General features: G+C 42.5%; 1 protein-coding gene across 4 annotated transcripts in view; it reads right to left on the minus strand.

The window, feature by feature from the left end:
- The window catches only part of LOC115650397 (NADH-cytochrome b5 reductase 2), a 36,923-nt gene extending 15,039 nt beyond the window's left edge, over positions 1-21,884 (minus strand). For 2 of the 4 annotated variants that reach the window (XM_030560316.1, XM_030560319.1), the window contains exons 1-8: positions 21,803-21,884; positions 20,161-20,307; positions 18,759-18,831; positions 17,478-17,584; positions 13,715-13,844; positions 10,416-10,499; positions 9,556-9,641; positions 8,536-8,635 (exon numbers count right to left, since the gene is read on the minus strand). In XM_030560316.1, coding sequence (XP_030416176.1) covers positions 8,536-8,635; positions 9,556-9,641; positions 10,416-10,499; positions 13,715-13,844; positions 17,478-17,584; positions 18,759-18,831; positions 20,161-20,307; positions 21,803-21,817 — 742 coding nt within the window. In that variant the 5' untranslated portion in view covers positions 21,818-21,884. Of the gene's footprint in view, positions 1-6,777; positions 7,351-8,535; positions 8,636-9,555; positions 9,642-10,415; positions 10,500-13,714; positions 13,845-17,477; positions 17,585-18,758; positions 18,832-20,160; positions 20,308-21,802 lie in introns of those variants that run through there. The other 2 variants (XM_030560315.1, XM_030560317.1) reach the window with 2 other exon arrangements.

A 21,884-nucleotide genomic window follows, 5' to 3' on the forward strand; every position in this document is an offset into this window, starting at 1 on the left:
CACAGATTTTAGTGGCATTGTGCTAGCATAGGTGAAAGAGAAACTTGAGCTACGTGTCTCAGGATGTGTTGCAATGAATCAGAAGTTCTGCTCCAAAGGAAATTAAATGATGAAATATAGCAAGAGACTGACTCTCCCTTGCGTATGCATCTAAGGAAGGGCAAATGATGAATGTTTTATCATCTCCAATAGGACATAAATGTAGTGGTGTAGTTCTTTTCTGGAGACCTGATGATCACCCAGGTACAGAATCACAGAAATACAGAACTGGAAAGAAACTTGATAGGTCATCTAGTCCAGTCCACTGTACTGGGGCAGGACTAAATATGAGCTAGACCATCCCTGACAGGTGTTTCTCACTGGAGGTTTTTAAGAACAGGTTACACAGATTCCAGAACCTCCCCAGATACTTTGTTCCTATTCTTACATAACCTTACAGTTAGAAAGTTTCTCACATCGAACCTAAATCTCCTTTGTTCCAGTTAAGCCTATTGCTTCTTGACGTGTCCTCAGTGGTTAAGGAGAACAATTTAACAACTTTTTATGTATTTGAAGATTTATGTTCCTCATCAGTCTTCTCCTGGTTTTTTTAATCTTTCCTCTTAGGTCATGTTTCCTAGACCTTTAATTGCTTTTGTTGCTCTTTTCTGGACTTTCTCCAATCTTTCCTGGACTGTAGTGCCCTGTACCCAGAACTGCACACAATACTCCAGTGTTAAGTAGAGAAGAAGGAATTACTTCTCCGGTCTTGCTTATGACACTCCAGGTAATATATCCCAGAATTAGGTTTGCTTTTTTTTTTTTTTTTTTTTTTTGAAACAGTATTATATTGTTGACCCATAGTTAGTGATCCACTATAAACCCCCAGATCCTTTTCTTCAGTATTCCTTCGTAGCCAGTTCTTTTCCATTTTGTATTTGTGCAACTGATTATTCCTTCTGAAAAGCAGTACTTTGCAGTTATTACATTTCATCCTATTTCAGACCATTTTTTCAGGTTGTCTATCATTTTGAATTCTAATCCTGTCCTCCAAACCTCAACCCTCTCCCAGTTTGGTATCATCTCCTCAAACTAGAAGTTACACCTACCAGCTCCAGTGTAGACATACCAAACAGTGAGGGCTTCCCCTGGAGCTGGAGGTAACTGCAGTCCTGCTTGCTGCATGTAAAAGCTAGATGTTATGCCTGCAAGGCCTCCTTCCATGTAATGCTGCCTAACAATCCTTCTACCTTAAGGTTTCTCTTCAGCTGTCAGCCAGATAGACTGACAGGGCCGTATTGGCCTCAACAGGGGTCCCCCCAGGTGTGGGGCTACAGTGATGACTCCACACACACAAGCATTCACTACCATAGTACCAGCAAGATATTTTGTACTGGGCAGTTCCAAAAACAAGCTTGACTGGGTTTTGGTATGTAATGATCTTGAATTAAACACTGTCAGAGGGTGGGTTACTGGTTATACCTCATCCCTTTTGGTTGCAATGAGGTTTGATTTTATATGTTATGATGCTAGACCATGTTTGGAAATATTTCTCAAGGGTATGTCAATGCCAGACATGCCTCATTCAAAAGAGCTTAAAGCCTGGCTGTTTTCACTTAAGTGCTATTCAGAATAGTAAAGGGTGGTCCTTCTCCATAGGACTAGTTAAAGAGCAAAACATTGCTCATGCAGTAAATCTGGCCCTTACTGCACAAACTTCAAAGTGTGACCCAAGTGGGGAAGCGAGACTTGAACTGTGGTCATAAAAATGACTTCTCCTAAAGACTAGTTAAGTTTGTGTATAAATCTCTATAATGCTAGAAATTAACAGCTAATTTCCACGATGCCCATTGTGCAAAATGAGGTTTAATATATGGAGACAGCAGAACTGTTTGATAGAAGTGGGGATTTTCAAAAGTCCCATTCACTTAACAGGGATCAGAGTTAGGTTTTTAAATAACACTTTTGGTAATTCTTCCTGTTGTCTGTCTGAACACCTGGTTATCATTTTAAGTGTGCTCTGTGCACCTTAGATGAATTTGCCTGTGAACATGTAATTAAATTTGTTTGTTTTGTATGAATGTTGACTCACTGTACCCTGACATAGATAAGGGTAGTTTTGCACCCTGAGATGTTTCAAGCAGGCCATACTGTAAGTATTTTTTAAAAATCCAGTTCCAGTGTGTTGGTTTGTGGACTTAAGTGTTCTGTTAATTTATATTTGAATACTAGAGTATCTTATTTGCTATACAAATGCTGACCTTTGGGCCCTCAGACTGTAATGAATAAATGCTGTATGTTTGTCTTTATTCCAGGTTGACTTGGTGGATCATGTTTTATATATGCCTGGGCAGCTGGTCTTCAGGGAATTTTAAAGTTTATTCATTCACCCCCATTTGCTCTTCAGTGAGTACCCTCTCTTGAAGTACAGGGTCCTTGTACCATGCCCAGAGCCTGGGTAGGGATTTTATATAAAATACATCTCCACCCAGAGAAGCAATGTGGCTAGAATACTGATGAAATCAGAATACCTAGGTTCTATTCCCATTTCTGCCAGTGCCTTGCTGAATGCCTGGCTATTTCTATTAACCTCTGAGTGTTTGTTTCTATTCTATCTATTCAATGAGCAGACTCACTTTGAGAAAAAGTCTGTGGCTGGAAAAATGCTCCGTAACAGGTAAGCATCATACTAGGTGTAAAAATATATTTAGGCCATTCTTGTGCATTTCATAAAGCGTATAAACTTCACCCTCAAAATGAGTGAGAATCCTTTAAAGTGTTACAATAATTTAAAAACGTTATTTAGCTTTATAAGCAATTGCTATCACAATGGGTAAATATGCAGTGTTTAAGAAGAAATGTTTTTTCTAAAAAAACAAAGGTAGAATGAACAAGAGGGGAAAATTGACAGGTTCAAGAGGTACTTAAGAGAAGAGACATGAAGAGCTTCTCTTTGCAAGCAAATCTCCTCTAGGACAAAATCCTAGCTTCAGAAAAATGTACTGAAGTATTGTCATGGACATCAGTGGGCCAGGATTTCATCTCTGCAGTCCAGCTTGCAGCCAGGGAATGAGGGAAGCCACAGTACAGGCTAGTGAACAGTGCACCAGTTAAAGCCTGCTATATGTTTGCCAGTTCCCACTGCACAGCCTAGCCCAGTGGCTCTCAACCTTTCCAGACTGATTTGGGAGTCTGATTTGTCTTATGTTCCCCTAAGTTTCACCTCATTTAAAAACTACTTCTTACAGACATAAAAATACAAAAATGTCATAGCATGCTATTACTGAGAATTATAAAAAGTTGAAATATAAATATTGTACTTACATTTCAGGGTATAGTATACAGAGCAGTATCAACAAGTCATTGACTCTGTGAAATTTCAGTTTGTACTGACTTTGCTAGTGCTTTTCATGTAGCCTGAGCTAAAACTAGACAAATATTTAGATGAGTTAAATGTACCTTTTGGAAGACCTCTATGTATCCCCAGTCATATACAACCCTTGGTTGAAAACAACTGGCCCAGCTAACAGTGAAGCAGCAGTGGCCCAGGCTGCCTGAAATCCATAACACATTCTTGAAAATAATTTGTAAAGTTTTCTTCGCTTATGTTTTTGCCAAAGGGCCCTGATTATGACTCTCCAAAATGAAATGGTATTAAAAGGGCTCAGTCTTCAGTGGTACTGTGATCATTGCAACTTTTAAGATGGCTGGCGTACAAGCTTGAAGCGTTTTGATCTCTATCTGCTATGACTGTTATTGGGATAGTGGACTGAGTAGACTTAAACCAGTGAGGTAATAAAGAACAAGTTTTATTGGTCTCAAACATCTGATTGGAAAGTAAAAACAGGATCCCTGCCCCACAAAGCTTAAGGCACAAGCTAGTACAAACCAGCCCTGAAGTGTGTTTGTGAAGAGAGATAGTAAAAACAATGAAGATTAAGGGTGCACAGAATGAGTCATGTACCTTATGTGTGGAAGTACCATTTTCTTTTGAGTAAGGCAAACTTCTGAAACTGCTCACAGCACATGTACTTCATGGAGAGAACAGTATTTCACAAGTACTGTGACAGGGACAAAGGTCACAGCTTATTGAGCTATTTTCATCATAGACCAGTATGGGAGGTGGAATACCCCGAGTCTCTGTTGCTTCTTAGAGCTCAGTAGATGCAGTTTGGCCTCCTGCCTGGACCAAAGTCTGCTTCCCCTCTCAAGGGGATCTCTGTAGAGTGTGGGGGTGGGGCAGGAAGGGAGGGAACACAGGCCTGCCCTTTACGGTCCCTGGGCTGGAACCCAGAGTAATGTTGGCAGCTTTCCCTTCACCACTGACACTGCTTTGATCCCCTGGCCCATTTCCCCATGGTCCCCTTTTCCTAGATTCACCCATACCTCAGGATTCAGCAATGCTTCCTCTCCTCCAGCTCCTTTCACCTGGGCCTCTCCCAAGAGAACTGGCAAGGAGAGCTTTTAATGCAGTATGAGGGGACCTTAATTGGTTCCAGCTGTCTCCATTAGCATTCACTGACCCATTGCCAGTTACTTGCAGTCAGGTGGCAGCATTAGCCAAACAACCTTAACTGGTTGAATTGGCATCAGGTGTCTGACTGTCCTGGAATAGCTTTTGTTTGGCTATCCAGGAAACTGAGACCAGCTCAATCTGAGGCTGATATACCCGCCTTTCACTACTCTTATCCTTCTGGGCTGAGTCCATTACAGTAGATACTTATATTGAAGTTTAGTCTAACGTAAGGCAGCAATGCAGTTTTCCGTGACTGTCAAATCAAATCTTCTTTCTAGAGCAGAAATCTAAATACTGGCAAACAAATACCTTATATACTCATTCATAAGCAGATTTTTACTTAAAAAAAAAAAAAAGGGAAGCATCAAAGAAGGGGGTCGGCTTATGAACAAGTATAGAGGTGGGGACAAAGCCCCCCACCCCCAACAGAGGGAATAAGGAGAGGCAGCAGAGCCAGAAGGGAAGAGGCAGGGCCGGAGTCTCTCTGCTTCTGGCCACACTGCTCTCCCCACAGCCTCTGAAGCAGCTGCAGCTCGAAGGGCGGCAGGCTGCAGCCATGCCACCCAGCCACACTTGCCGGAACACACTACAGCCAGGCTAGAGACATTCTCCCAGGCCCACCCCAGCTAAGGTGGGAAGGGATGGGGCAGGCTAGGGGTGGGGCCATGTGGGGGGTGGTCACAGGGGTTACTCCCCTGACCCCCACCAGTTGCTGTCGTGGCCCGTCAGGGTAAGCAGCTGGTGCGCCGGGACACTTTGTTTACTTAGGTTTACCTCTCTGCCTGCAGATGCTCGAGGTAAACAAATTGTCTCAGCCCACCAGTGGCTTATCCTGAGGGCCTGGAAGCCAAAAAGTTTGCTGACCTCTGAACTATAGGGTCAGCTTATGAATGGGTCATCAAAATTTTCCATTTTTACTTATCTGGCGTGGGGTGGGGGGTCAGCTTATAAATGAACCAGCTTATGATCAAGTATATATACCTGAATAACATTCAGTGACTCAGCATGAAGGTTACTATTGAATCCCTAAATTAAATTTTAGATCTAATTAACTGTCAGGGTGGTTAAACACTGGAATAAACTGGTTAGGGAGGTTGTGGAATCTCCATCTCTGGAGATATTTAAGAGGAGGTTAGATAAATGTCTATCCGGGATGGTCTAGACAGTATTTGGCCCTGCCATAAAGGCAGGGGACTGGACTCGATGACCTCTCAAGGTCCCTTCCCGTCCTAGAATCTATGAATAAAACAAAAATTAACACAACAATATGAGAAGTCATGAGAATTTCTTCATGCACTTTCACTGGCCCTGAGCTACTATAATTTCTTCCCAGACCCTATTCCTTAATCTACTTTGCTGTTTTATGGCAGCACACTCCTAACAAATACTGTTTAACTTCTCACTTAATCTCCTTCTGCTTAATGTTGTTTCAAAGTTTTGTCGCAGCTCCATTAGGGAACATGCTTGTTTAAAGTTGTGCAATGCTCCATTATAACGTCATTTGGCTGCCGGCTCTGTCCACTGCTTGTAGGATTCTGTGGAAGAGCAGCGACTTTACAAGGGAGCATAGCACAAGTTCCTCTTCTCTGCCTCCTCCCCCTCCCTCCCAGTGCTTCCTGCTTAGGACTTTCTGGGAGGGAGCGGAGAAGGGCTGTGTCTCCGCTTCTCCTCCTCCCTCCCAGAAAGTCCTAAATACCACCAAACAGCTGTTTGGCAGCAGGGAAGCGCTGGGAGGGCGGGGGAGGAGTGGAGATGTGGCATGCTCCGTGAAGGAGGCGGAGTGGAGCGGAGCGGAGCAGGGATGGGAAGAGGCGGGCCTGGAGCATCCCCCGGCAAAGTCAGCACCTGTTCTTCTGGGGGGAAGCTGCCGCTGCGCAAGGTGCTTCTGAGCGTCCTTGCCTGCCTCATTGTCTGCAGAGAGCTGTGCCTGTGTGGGGTAAGCCAGCGGCACCTTCCAACCACAGTATACTGTACAGTACATAATGCCTTTTGTCTGCCCCAAAAAATTTCCTTAGAACCTAACCCCCCACATTTACATTAAATCTTATGGGAAAATTGGATTTGTTTAACATTTCACTTAGTTGCATTGTTCAGGAACATAACTACAATGTTAAGTGAGGAGTTACTGTAGTCTTTATCCCCTCTTTCCTACAGGAAAGAAATTAATTTATTCACATTGTAATTAACGGACTAAGCATGTAGGGTCTTGTCACACAAAGCTTGCGTAAGTTAAGAAATAGGTTCAGAATTTAAGACAGTTGTAGGCTACTGAATGTCAGTGCTATATCCAAGTATATAATTAAACTGATTTCACCCCTGCGTTGTTGGATAATTTTATCGCATTATAGCAAAAAAGACAGAACATTTCAGGGCAACTTAATGCCAGGTAGCTAGAGTCAGGTGGCCTTTAACTTTGTATATTAAAACCCTCTCCATATTATAGTTAGCCAGATATGCATTTCCATGTCTTATTGCTCAATAGAAGATATTTAAAGACTATTACTCAAGCTCTCAGTATTAAAAACATTCAAGGTAACAGAGACAGAACAAAATTACTCAGCTATTCAATAAAACCTTTAGTTAGGACTATGAAAACTGCAATCAACTTACATTGTTCTAAAAGTGCTGTAGCACAATGGATTATTTCTGCATGTGAATGAGACATACTGCATTGCATCAGTGTTAATAAGCGAATGTATTATCTTTGGGATAACCAAGTTTTTCCAGATTAGGCTGACAGGCAAACTGAATCATAGGTGGAGGGCCACACATCAGAATAAGAGTATCTCTGCCTGGGGGAGGGAGGTGTGCTTTAATCATGTCTGCAGTAATGAAGCCAGAGTTATACTTCCAATCTGAAACAAACAACAAGGGATACCATTAGTACCTTACAACAATTCAAACATATATTCACACTAAAGGTCCCCATCCTGTCCCTCAACATGACACCAACCACACACACTGACAAATATCCATATAGAATCAGCATTAATACCACATTACTGTAAGCAGGCACTTGACAAGGGTAGGATCAAAGCCCTGGACTACATCCACCACTGTTGCAAGTACAGCCCTGTCTAGCAGCAGGAGGTGGGGTATGCAATAAGCTGCAGTGAAAAACAGGCTGCTTCACACTGCAGCATGTACCTACACATGGCAGTGAAAGGCTCTAGTAGAAGGGAAGCAGTGGGGAAAGGCTCCACCACTCAGAAGCTACCGCTCTCCCTGCTGCCTCTCCCCTGCCCTGGGGAAAAACTCCAGCAGTGGGACACTGACATGAGAGGCACTGCTTGGGCATGTAGAAAGCCATGTAGAGTATATACACTAAGGTTCTGGCATATCTTTACTCACTTAAGCAGTGCTTCACCATCTACACTGATTATTCTACCCATGCTGCTTTAAGTGTAGACATAGCCTAGGTCTGACGGCATTGAAGTCAAATATTTAAAATCAACATAGTTCTGATCACTTACACCAGCCGTTAATTTGGCTCAGTGTTTTATGAGCTACATACTGTAGAGTTCAAGCTCTAGCTTTTTGTTTTCCCTCTCAATACAGTACTACGTAGAAATCCACAACCGATTCTTTATCTGTATTGTGCACCTGCACCCTATTTAAAACTGTAAGCGGCACTTGTATGTTTGCCTATTGTGCCCATAGCAAGTACTAAGCAGACACGATGCCAAGGTAACATGATTCTGCTGAAGAAATGAGGGAGGGAGGAAGACAGACTAGACAAAGCAGCAGAGTTGTGTATTTTGCCGAGAAGTCCAAGAAAGTGACACTTTACCTACTAGTACAATGACAAACATTTCATTTCACTATCCAAAGGTCTGCAGGTAATGGTTGCATCATTGAACAGAAGTTAATTATTAGTTCCTGTTTTCTAAGGTCAGATACTAGTAAGTTTGCTAGGAGTGCTCAAATACCATAGGAATGGATGGCTGGATACTGTAGCAATACCCATTAGTAGGAAGAAAAACTTGTGGATACAGAAAAGAGGGCAGAAGAAAGTCTTCCTTCAAATACCAGTAACTTACCATGAGGAGGTCTGTCCAATGTATACTGCACTTTAAATTGATCAGGGTGATTCTTGGCTACCTCTTCGAGCTCTGCTCTCAGTAATATGTCTTTTTCAGTCTGTTTAAAAAAAAGGGGGGGGGGGAGGGAATTGTTTGTGACCAGACCATATCAGTACACACAGTAACATGGACTAACATGGCACTTACTTCATTTTCAGCAGGAAGGAATCAGAGTTTTCCTCATTTATCAAGTCAGTAGACAAAATGAATTTTTCTTAAGCATATGGTAGTTTATACTTTTCTTCACTGTAAATCCAGATTAATAGTAAAAACAAATCAGATTTAAACAGCAACCTAGCTGAAACTAGTGTTAAATAGTTAAAACAGCCAAATGCCAGAAAATTCAGAATCAAGGTTAAAACTCTTTAATCCATTTGCACAGATTAGTCTTGGTCTCCCCACCACTGGCTTTTTTTGCATATTACAAATATGGCAGTGCCTAGGTATAACAGTGAGAATTAAGAACAGGGAGTGAAATCCTGGCATCCCTGAAATCGGTGGAACCAGGATTCACCCACAAACTTCAGTTCAGGAGTTTGGGGCTTCTGGCAGTTTTACATGCACAAACTCTTTGTACATTGTATTAATATGATTTCTTAGGGATATTGTTTCCTTTTTGTTGGTTTAAGAACAAAAGAAACCAAACTCAGAACAGTGTATGAGAACAGATGCAATAAACCGTAATATCTCCTATAACTTCTTATATAGATTGTTTTTAAACAAACCATGGCAAATCACATAGCAGCCTTGATAATCAAAGGGAGTTGTGCATGTGAAGTATATGGACTAGGATCACATGCTTTAACGCAACTGTGTGGTATATATGCATAATACAGATCAAAAAAAAAATCTTGTGATTCAGGGAAGTAATTTTTCAGAATTAAAATATCACAACAGTATCACCAGTTCAAAGTCCTCCTAATAATGTCCCTGGGGTAAAAAAAAAGAGAGGGCAAACAAATGACATCATATATTTACCTGATTAGCAAAAAGGAGGTAACACTTTGTATTATCATTAGGATCCTTTGTGATGTGACGGATAAGCTGCAACATGGGAGTTATTCCTATTTGGAACAAAAGAATTATAGATGGACTTTTCCTTTTAGCTCACACAAAGGCTGCATTATCAGGCGGTATGGCAAGCTGATTTCAGTGGAAGATTTGTCTGCATGAAGCCACAAGATCAGGCCCATAATATCCCAATTTCTGATCCATGTTAAGTGCAAAGTTTCTTCTTTTTACTCAAAAAAGCCACAAAGTAACACTTTACCTAGTGCTTTACTAACATTAAATAATAAATACTCTGGTAGGATAGATATAGTAAATATTATAATCTTGTTATACAGAGACTGAGTCAGACTCAGAGAGGTAAAGTGACTTGCCCAAAATCACAAACTGATTTATTAAGAACCAGGACAGAATTCATGTGAGCTCAGACCAGAGCTCTCTTTCTCTGTATTGTTATGATTATTAATACTGTGGGCAATGCCCCACATCTGCTATCAGAATCAGGAGCCTATTGTCCAAGGACTGTAAAAACAGGAGAAAACAGTCCCTGCCTTGAATATCTTAGTATAAAGGAGAGGAAATCCACAATGTTCAGTACATAAATACATAGATGAACACTTTAAAATGTCAGTTTTAATCAAATGGAATGTTAAAATATTACATCCATGTATCAAAGAGAGCACTGTTAGGCAACAGATTCAACTGATAATGAAGAGAGGACCTTTAGTCACAAAATAAATTAAACAGAAAATGTCTCAATAATCATCACAACCCTCTAAACCTCTATTTGCTCTCTCATGAGGTTCCTACCCTCAGCACAACAGTTTCACCTGTTCCTCCAGCTATCATCCCAAGATGCTTTACAAACTTTCTGTATGCTTCAGACTTCTTGTCAGGCTTGATAGCAAAGCTACCTGGAAGAAAAATTCAAAACTTACAGGTAACTGAATAAATAAAGTATAATAGAACAAACATAATTAAACAGTAATAAGTCACCAGGACCCCAGATGGCATGCAACCAAGAGTTCTAAGGGAACTCAAATATGAAACTGCAGAACTACTAGCTGTGGTATGTACCCGATCACTTAAATCGGTTTCTGTACCAAATGACTCATGGATAGCTAAACGTGACAACAATTTTTTAAAAAGGCTCTGGAGGCAATCATGACAATTATGCCTAAGTTCAGTACCTGGCAAACTGATTAAATCTATAGCAAAGAACAGAATTATCAGAAACACAGATGAACACAGTTTGTTGGGGAAGAGTCAACACCACTTTTGTAAAGGGAAATCATGCCTCACAAGTCTATCAAAATTCTTTTAGAGGATCAACATACATGAGAACAAGGTTGATCCAGTAGATATAGTGTACTTAGATTTTCAGAAAATCTTTGACAAGGTTCCGCACCAAAGACTCAAACAAAGTAAGCAGTCATGGGATAAAAGAAAGACAAAAGATAGAAAACAAAGGGAGAATAATGGTTAGTTTTCAGAATGGAGAGAGGTAAATAGTGATGTCCCCCCAGGATATGTTCGGGGACTAGTCCTATTCAACATATTCATAAATGATTTGGACAAAGAGGTGAACAGCAAGGTGGCAAAATTTTCTGACAATACAAAATTATTCAAGATAGTTAAGTCCAAAGCAGACTGCAAAGAGTTAAAAAGAGATCCCACAAAACTGGGTGACTGGGCAACAAAATGGCAGATGAAATTCAATGTTGATAAATGAAAAGTAATGCACATGGGAAAACATAATCCCAGCTCTACATATAAAATGATGGGATCTAAATTAGCTGATGTTATTGTGGATAGTTCTCTGAAAATGCTCAATGTGCAACAGCAGTGAAAAAAAGTGAACAATGTTAGGAACCATTAGGAAAGGGACAGAATATATATCACTATATAAATCCATGGTATGCCCACACCTTGGATCCTGCTTGCAGATCTGGTCGCCCCATCTCAAAAAAAGATGGGATTGGAAAAGGTATAGAGAAAGGCAACAAATTATTAAGGGTATGGGACAGCTTCTGTATGAGGATAGATTTAAAAGACTGGGACTTTTAAGCTTGGAAAGGAGACAACTAAGGGGGGATATGATGAACGATATGGAAAAAGAGAATAAGGAAGCACTATTTATTCCTTCACATGACACAGGAACCAGGGGTCACCCATGAAATTAATAGGCAGCAGGTTTAAAAACAAACATAAGGAAGTACTTCACTCAACACAGTCAACCTGTGGAACAGCAAAGGTGAAGGCCAAACTATAATTGAGCTCAAAAAAGAATAAGGTGAGTTCATGGAGAATAGGTCAACCAATGGCTATTAGCAACGATTGTCAGGGATGCAACTCCATGCTCTGGGTGTCCCTAGCCTTTGACTGCCAGAAGCTGCGAGTGGACGACATGGGGATGGATCACTGATTGCCTGCTCTGAATTACCTAGAATTGGCCACTGGCAGAAGAAAGGATACTGGGCTAGATGGACCTTTCGTCTGACCCAATATGGCTGTTTTTGTCCTTATGCTCTTAAGGGATACAATTGCTGTGGAAGTCCAATTGTTGGAGTTGGCAACTTGATACATGGGGACAGATCTTCAGATCCAGCCAAGCTGTGCTCAGCAGAGGCCAAGGTGGAAATGGTAAAAGTGGCTTTATGCCCCCTTTGTAGTCTCCAATCTCACTGCTGGACAAGGACTAGTTTAGCCACAAGCATAATTTAAAATAGCCTTGAGGCTCCTCTGAACAACTGCATCTAGCTGCACCAAAAGGTCATCCTACAGCTGTGGATTGCTGGAGCACAGTGACCACGCACCCTACCCTGAGAGCTGGGAATAGCAGTAACTGTCACCCGGGGATTTCCCCTGAGGAAATCCTCAGGAGGCTAATTAAGTCATCTTTATGATCTCTTTGCATCATAGGAGCAAAGCTGAGGATCTTGCCTTTTATAATGTTAGTGTTCAACAGACTTGCACTAAAACATTAACAGATCAAGAGCTTTGAGCCATGAGACCCTGCAACGAATACATCAATTAAATACATTAGTGTTCTGCACACTCAGACCAGACCCTTTTTATTATAATAATTTATTTATCTCTAGATACCTATTAGCTAAGAAGAATCCAATCAAACCCTTGGCATTGAAATAAATGCCATGTGACCTTGACCCCTAGCATCCAGGGATCAAAAAAGCTACATAACTTCTTTTCTACACCAGCGGATACTGCTGCTTTGGGGTAATCAAAAAATAAGACACAGCTTGTAACTCAATTCAGATGCCACATATCTCCAAGAGTAAAAGAGAAAGCCTCATGACGAACGCTTTACAAATGCACGCTCTGATAATCATTTAACAGATTTGTAACCAATGCTGCAGAGTTGCTGTTGTCTATAGCAACCAAAGTGCAACAGAAAAGCGTGTGGATCTGTAACTTGTGTGGCTCATTGATTCCATCCAAAAAAGAAGACTCATTTGTACTTCATTCCTAATAAAGGGCCTAATCTTGAGACGTGCCAAGCACCTGGAGCTGCCACTGAAACAGATGGAAGTTTTAGGTGTACAGTCCCAGTCAATCAAGATCAGGGCAAAATCCCTTATACTCTTTTACAACCATCTTATGTGAGAGTCCCTCAACACATGAGTCCCTCCCACTCCGAAAGATCCTTATCCAAGACAAGCCTGTTTTAAAACAGGGCAAGCTGGCTTGCCACCAGGGAGTTCCAAAGCAAGAAGGATGTGCTTCCCAAAGGAGTTCTTTTAAGATTTTCAGCCTGAGCATCTGGTACAAAGATTAAAAAACTCTCAGCTACTTCAAATATATTGTTGTGTCACTGAGAAAAATGTGACTGTATCAATACAGAAGAGGGGATTTAATTCCCTTGACACGACCAGTCACAGTCATCCCATTCTCAGACAAGTACAGTGCTCTCATTCCCCCACATGGTCACACTACAACAACAGGTGCTAGTCAAGAACACTGGGAGAGAATTGCCACAGGAGAACTTCGGGGCTCTTCTTGCCATTTCATTTCAAAAGAAAGCAGTGTCCCAATCTGGAAAGCCCTCAAGATTTAAATTGCTTTTGAAAATAACTAGATTCCCCCTCCCTCCTTTTTAACATCACAGTACCTGTCCCCTTGTATACAAGGAGCCCATTTGGCCCTCTGAAGTCAATGGTATCCCCAACAGTCATGCTGTTTAAGTACTGGGACATCTTCCCGCCTTCAGGAAATTTGGGATTGACATTTTTGTAGTAGACCTGAAAAAACACAACAGTTGTTAGTGGTTCACCGTTTAGCTATCAGATGGCAATGGTGTTCTCTCAAAAACATCTTGCATAATACACTGGACACCTGAAATGAGACTCAGAAAATCTCTCGCTCTCAGTATTTGTTTGTGCACTGTAACTGGAAACCACCACAGTGCAATAAGCAACATGCTGCTTCATGCAGCTGCTTCTGTTCCATCCATAACAGATAGTGTAGCTAATGGGAATGTCCACGTGGACTCTAGGCACTGCATTTATATCCCTATATCTCTGCAACACCAGCCTCAAGTCACCTCCATCACTACTCTCCCTCCAGAAAATGGCAGGAGCTCCTTTTATATGTCACAGCATTCAAAAGGGCACCACCATAGAGTCCATAGATGAATATTGCCTTAAATATTGCCTTTCACCTTCAAATAACTTTACAAATGTTAAACCGCTGACAAATCCTCACAACATGAGGAATCAGAACAAGAACAAAACCCAAAAACAGAAGGAGAAAGTGGCTTGCCCAAAGGCAGACAGTCAGCATTAGAATGGGGATTAGAAGAACTCCAGAGTCCAGGAGCCAAACCACAGCGCACTCCACAATCCACACTAGCTTGAAAGCTTCCAGCAAAGGAAACTCTACAAACATCCCTCCTCAAAATCTTCCAGGAACGCTGAATCAGACAATGCAACATTTTTTTCATGACACTGCACCACGTATACAAAGAACTGCAAGTCCATTGTTCAATTTTGCAAGCATCAGACAGGAAATAAAGGAGAAAAATCTAAGGCTGCTGCATTAGCATACAGAGATGGTCTGGGGAATGTGCAAGGCAGATTCTCAAAGAGTGGGTTATAGATGTGCAGGCTGTAACATACTTCTCTGCAAAGAGAGAGCAAAGCAATACCATCTCCTTCTCTACCCATCCTGACTAACAAAAATCAATTCCAGCTCATTTTTAAAGCTGAACTCTGTACAAGAATCTCATTGTGGACAATGAGGGCCTCATGCTCATGCCAGGAGCAGATGCCGACTAGCTTTTCTTCTTCCACTTCCACTGCACCTAGAATACTCTTAAGGGCTTCCTCTCTCCTCCTTCATTAAATTCAAGGTCCTCATTGATTCTCATGGTCCTGCACATCTCGTCCCCAGCCTCCATCTCTGCTCTCATTTCATAACCTTCTGCACCTCTGTCTCCTTCCCATCCTAGCGTCAAACCTTATTTTATTCTACCCTTTGCACTCTGAACAGCCCACAGTTTTGGCAACCAAATGCTCCCTCTCCTCCTCCAAATGTCTCCTTTAAACCCACTTCTTTTTTAAGCCTTCCCATGATAAACAAGAGGTGGGCTGAAGACAGTTTTCCTATCCCATTAAAAAATTTTAATTTCCAAACTTTTCCTGTTCTGCATCAAAGTGACCTGAGACCTTTCAAAGTTTTTTTTGACAAAACAAGAGATACACTCCCAAAAAATTCAATCCTGGTCAGGAGAAAACTTTCCCAACTCAAGTTTTGTTGAACCTCATCTTTTCCTGCAATAAATTTTGGTTTCAATCAATCAGCATTTCTGATGAAAAATGTTTCATTGAAAAACTCCTGACCAACTCTAATGATGAACTCTTCACTAATTAGGTCCCCAGCCTTAAAGCATCTGAACTGTTGCCCCATGTTGGTTATCCATTTGAGCTCTTGAAGAAGGCAACCTTCACCGGATTCTGATTTCACACGGATTTTACACTAGTGTAACTACTGACTTTAATTTGTCCCAGTATGAGAGCTCAGCCAGGCCCCTTGTCTTTCTATGCATTTTGTAGAGCACTCTGCGCTTATGGCATTCTCCAAATAATAATCTCATTAGAACAACTTCCAAGTTTAAAGAGGCGTGGTGGAATTTCTCTAGTGAAGCTGAAGTTAGCAAGCACCTTGTCACTTATTTTCTACTTACATGTAAACCCTATCAATGGCAGCAGCATAGTTTTGGGAAGAACAGTCCTTAGTTAATCATTGCTGAAGAAGTAGCAGGGAAGAGCTCCTGGTGTCATTTTACTGGATACTGTGCCGAAATAGTGACTATTGGTTTCTTCTCACTCTTAGAGTCGTGATGGCAGATTTACTAGCGAGATTTATATCATTTAAAGGACATTGTGAAATAAGCTGGTGTTTCAAATTCCTAACAGGCAAGTGTCACATCATAAAAACTGCTGTCACAATTGGCAGCCTTGTATCAATCATCATCTCATCCCTAAAGAATGAGGCACCAAAAAGATATCCCCCTCAAACGACAGGCATTGGTAGGGAGTGGTAGGGAGAAATGTGCAGTGTCCCCCCTCTACCTATTCAACAGATAAATAGGCTTCACTCTTGTCATAACATTTCTTCCCAGATCTGGACCTTAGCGTCCAAAATATGGGTGTTAGCATGAAAACCTCCAAGCTTAGTTACCAGCTTGGACCTGGTACCACTGCCATCAGCTAAGAATTATACAGTGCCTAGCTCACTGCATCTGAAGAAGTGGGTATTCACCCACGAAATCTCATGCTCCAAAACGTCTGTTAGTCTATAAGGTGCCACAGGATTCTTTGCTGCTAGCTCACTGTGGTCTCCCCAAAACCTTCCCTGGGGGACCCCCAGACTCAGATGCCTTGAGTCTTACAACAAAGGGGAAATAACCCCCTCCCCTTGTTTCCTTGTTACTTCCTCCCAGGCTCCCCTCCCTGGACAACCCTAGGAGATTCCCTGCTTCCAGTTCTGGAAACACAAGCACCAAGAGATCTAATCTCTCTCCCCCTCACCCAGAGGGTATGCAAAGTCAGGCTTAGTAAATCTAACACAAAGAGATTTTCCCCTTGACTTCTTCCTTCCACCAATTCCCTGGTGAGCTGCAGACTCAATTCCCTGGAGTCCCCACTAAAGAAAAACTCCAACAGGTCTTAAAAAGAAAGCTTTATATAAAAAGAAAAAAAAAGGACATTAAAAATAGGCTCTGTATCAAGTTGACTATATACAGGGTCAATTGCTTAAAAGAACAATGAATAAACAGCCTTATCCAAAAAGAATACAATTTAAAACATTCTAGCAACTACACACATGTAAATACAAAAGAAAACAATATAAACCTATTGTCTTACTATCCTTGTACCTACAACTTGGAAACAGAAGATTAGAAAGGCAGGAGATAGAAAGATCACTCTCAGAGCCGAGAGGGTCAGACCCAAGACAAAGAACTCACACCCAAAACTTCCCTCCACCCAGATTTGAAAAAGTTTCCTGATTGTTTCCTGATTGGTCCTCTGGTCAGGTGTTTCAGGTTACTCCTTTCCAGGTGAAAGAGACATTAACCCTTAGCTATCTGTTTATGACAACTCTCCATGTCTAATATCCAGCACCTTCCAGGCTCGCTAAATACACTTTAAAATAAATACTAACCTGGAAGACTTTTGCCATCAAATAACCGTATTTTAAGAAAGGTCAGATTTTGAGCATAAACAAAACTACAGTGTTTGACAGCATCATTTTAAATGTCACTGAAATCCAATCCTTTCCTTCCTAAGGCAAGCATTGCCCTCTACACTTGGATAGTGAACATGTCCAGTTAGATTAAATTATTTGTCTACATTAAGGCAGCTAATATTTACCTTTATAATTAAGTCAACATAACCTTTTACTTCGTCACTGGAAACTGGAGTGTAGGCGCGGATGACAAGATTACCATTGATTTTGGAAGAGAGGTAAACATGCTGTCCTAGGGAGAAAGAGTTACAATCTAATCATCACTTTCAGGACTGGGGGGAAGGGAAAACAAAGAATGGAGTGGGAAATAAGGAATCTAAACATATACAATAACTCCAATGAAAGCATTAGAAGCTAACCACGAGAGGCAAATCCTGTTGGGATACAGAAGTTATGTCTCATCTAGTCATACAACCCTAGAAACATTCTTCACTACATTTCAGTGTAATCAAATAAATGCTATTGTTGAGAATATATTCTATATCCTTCAATATGTGTATTTGCATAATCCATGGTTATCATAACACCATCAGGAGTATGCAGTACACACACGCACACACACACTATATGTCATGAGAACAGCAATAGTATAAATTCCTTTTACAACCATGAAATAAATTGCTGAACTATGTCATGCGGGCTATTTTGTTCATTTGTTCTGCACACCTTGACATTACCAGTACACGGATCCTAACCCATTTCTTACAGGGCCACCTCAGATATTGAACAAACAAACAAACAAACACTTTGCCCATTGTGACTCTTCCCAATTCATGCCAATAAAGCAATACCATGTATAAATCTACAATTCCAAATCCCTATTACTGAAAAACCAATATAGAGAATAGTCATTATTTCTACTGGGCAGAAGATTTTTGCTTTGTTGCAGTTTAGACAGCGACTCAGTAGAGGGGATAAAATTGTATCAGACTATTCCTACTGTCACATCTCCTTTTCTCTGCTCTAGTGGCTGGGCCCACGGTTAGAACAAGATGCTGCAGACTCTACACATGTCTTCACATATAACCTACAGTTGTTTCTCCTATATACGTATATTTGGGAAGGGGCTCAGTTTAATACATGAGTCAACCTATATTTGGGATTTATGAAAAAATGAAAGCACAGTAATTTGGCTTTTGATGCTGCTCCCAGCCTAACAGGTATCCACACAGCCTCCATTCCTTTTCCTGTTTGTCAGTGCTAATCTAGGATCCTTGTCACATGGTACTATACAACATAGAGAGCTTGTCCAACAATGCAGTACCATGGCTGCCTCTAGATGGAGTTTTTAATACCCCATCTTCCTGAGCACCAAATTCACTACACTTAAAAAAAAAAAAAAAAAAAAAGGCAAAATCCTAAATTTACAAATAAAAATCATCACAGGAAAGAGTTTCAGTATTTACCTATAGGTAGCCCTAAAATGTGATCCGGCGACGGAAGCCCAAACCTGAATTTCTTGGTATCATGGCTGATCTCCTGTCGGAAAGCAAAGAGACGGAGAACAAACAACGTGGTATTAACAAGACAGTACAGTATCCCTCTGAATTTGGAAAACAGCACAATATTCTTTGGTGAAACTACTGTTCATTAAAGTGCAAGCCAAAATCCAAGCAGCAAAACAAAAACAGTTTTGACAGTGAAGTCTAACAGTTCATCTTTTTCTAAACCTGGTTATAAAGGGCCAAATCTTGAAGTCCTCTCCTCTCCCCCAAAGCCAACAGGAAGGCAATTTTTACTGATTAAGGACATTATGACAACTGCAGCCTTACAACAAAAATCATTAGATTTTCTCTAATCAACATGCATGCTCATTGTATCTCTGACGTTTCCAGATCTATGACAGAACTGGCATGCCTCAGTAGAGGCACAGCCTTCCTTAATGTAAATATGTAACTCCTACTTTCCACCAATGCAAATTCTAAGTGTATTAAAAGGAAGATATGCCTCTGGATTAAGAACTGTGCATTCAAAGAAACTAATCCAGTTATTTACTATTTTGAAGGGGTAACTAAAGTAAACACTAATTTTTGCATTATGTTTTAGGACCCAAATTTATGCAACATTTAGAAAAAAATATGCCAAGACATTTCCAGTAGCAGCTATGAATATGAGATGTTTCCCAAATACTTTAAATACTTAATGACAGAGAATCCTGTTTTAAGTAAACCCACTCAAGGAACAGGGAGGATACAAGATCCGGGTGCCATATAAAAAGTTTATTACCAAAGGTGATGATAAATTTGTATTGGAACACTCATGGAGATACTTTAAAGGGGTTATTTAATACTAAAAATAATCTTTTTTACTTTCTAACTAAGGACCTCAAAACATTTTACAAACATTAATTATAGACATGCCTTTAAACCACAAAACTCACAACTGGAAATCCCAAAATTCAGGGATGTTCATATCAGAGTTCTAAGCTAACCCATTACCACCAGAGAAACACTTTGGATCCAAGTTCAAATTTTAAAACCTTCACTCCCAGTTTCAGAAATAAGGGGATCTGTGTTTGGGTTCATCTCTAATTATGCAAGCTTCAAAACACTCCTGTGAAATAACTTTTCATTATGGGTCTTCATTTTGCAGATATGGACACAGACAAAACAAAGACTCATTGAACTGCGCAAGATCACACAGTGAACAAGAGTCAGAGCCAGAGCCAGGGAAAGAGCACAGATCTAACTCCAGTCCTAGTTTGGTCATTAGACCATGCTTCCTCCCTGGGAAAGTGTAGGCTGCACAATCCAAGTGTTCTTCACAGAGCAGTTTGGTAGGATTCTAAAACCAAATGGCTTTCATCACCTCTTTCTTTATCAATGGCAATGGATACTTAGTGTGTGGATCCTGTAATGTAATGGGATCACTCTTCCTCTGGGATCTCCTAGTCTTGAAAACTAACAGCAAGGCTGTCGCAGCAATGACAACCAAAGCAATCAGCAAGGCCAGGTCCTAAAAAAACCAAAACAGATCATAAATGACATCAGAGCAATGCTGGGTTTACAATGGCTCCAGTGGCTCCATGGAGCTGAGCCCATGCTCAGAAGGGGCCCCGGCCTGCTCCACTTGCACTGTGCCCTGAGACCCCACTGGCTCCCTTTGCCCACCACTTGCTCCTCTCAGCCTGTCCCTCGCCTGGCCGAGGGTTCCTCTCCGCTCCCTGGCCCCACTCCCCTGGTCCTCTCAGCCCCCTGGCTGGACCCCAGGCAGTCTGGGCAGTCTCTGCTTCCCACCACCTGTGGGGCCCCACCTGTCTCCCTGGAGCTGAGCCACCTGGGACTGGTGCAGAAGCCTGGCCAGTTTCAGCCAGGTGTGTGGGGGGGGGAGGTGAAACAGTGTAGAGGGCTTGGCTGGGTCCCTCCAAACAAGTGCATCTTGAGGGACCCCAACCAGGGCAGGTCCTGGCCTGGCGGATCATGCCACTCCCGAGAGACTGGAGTGATTCCCGGCCCTGGGACCAGCCCTGGCTGCGCTGCCGGCTCAGCCCAGCAGACATAGTGCCTCTCAGCAGGGCCAGTGAGTGCGGCCAGGAGGCAGGGCTTGGGGGAGTGGGTCTGTGGGCAGCCGGGGGGGGGGGGGGGTGAAGGGGCCGGGAAGATCTGTGTGTTGGTGCATTAGGAAGTGGGGGTTCTGGGCAGTTGTGGTGGGGCTGTGGACAGGGGTGGTGGTGTGAAGGGCACTGTGCATTTGTGGGTGGGTCTCAGGGGGCACTGGGCATAGTGAGGTCCAGGGGGGCTCTGGCCATAGAGACTGGGGGATGTTGAGCAGGGGGGCTGTGTGGTGTGGCATAGGCCCGCCCCCCAGGAGAAGGGGCAGGCTGGCAGCACAGGGCCAGGCAGCTCACTATGCATCTGGCAACTGCCAGTTTGTAAATAGTGCCCTCGCATTGGGCGAAGCTGGGCCACCCCTGCCGATCCCCTTTGCCTCTGGCTTGCCCCTCGCTCCGGGGACTGACCTCCTCACGCCATGCTCCATTCTCCCCATGGGGGCCCACAAAGATGTTTGACACCAGGCCCACAAAAGGTTAATCCAGCCCTCCATCAGAGTCAGACAGCCTTCGCGCACACTGCGTTAGTGCAGCAAATGCACCAGCCTCGAAGGGACACAGCTAAAGTGACCCTGGGCACGTTAATGTTATGGCCACATATTTCAGACGGACGGGTGGGGGCGCGCAGCTCCCCGGGAGGCGAGGCTGTGAGGAGGATCTGGGGCTTCAGAAATGCTGAGAACCTGCGGGTCCCCGACAAGAGACAAACACACAAACTGAGCACCCGCCTCACAGCCCCAGCCCCCATTACTGCCCCCACCCCCATGCTCCTTTGCGCTACAGCAGCTCCCCCCGCTCCCAGGAGTTCCTCAAACAGCCCCATCCCACGCTGCAGAGGGATGGGAGCAGGTACCACAGAGCCCAGCCTGCGCTGCACGCGGGACACAGCGCCCCTCGTACCGCGCTCGGCTCCATGACTGCGGCAGGCAGCGCTCCCGCGTCGACTCCCGCTTTGCCCCGGTGAAACCTCCGAGTCCTCTTC

The sequence above is a fragment of the Gopherus evgoodei genome, chromosome 4 (assembly GCF_007399415.2).
Source record: "Gopherus evgoodei ecotype Sinaloan lineage chromosome 4, rGopEvg1_v1.p, whole genome shotgun sequence".
Classification (NCBI taxonomy): Eukaryota; Metazoa; Chordata; order Testudines; family Testudinidae; genus Gopherus; species Gopherus evgoodei.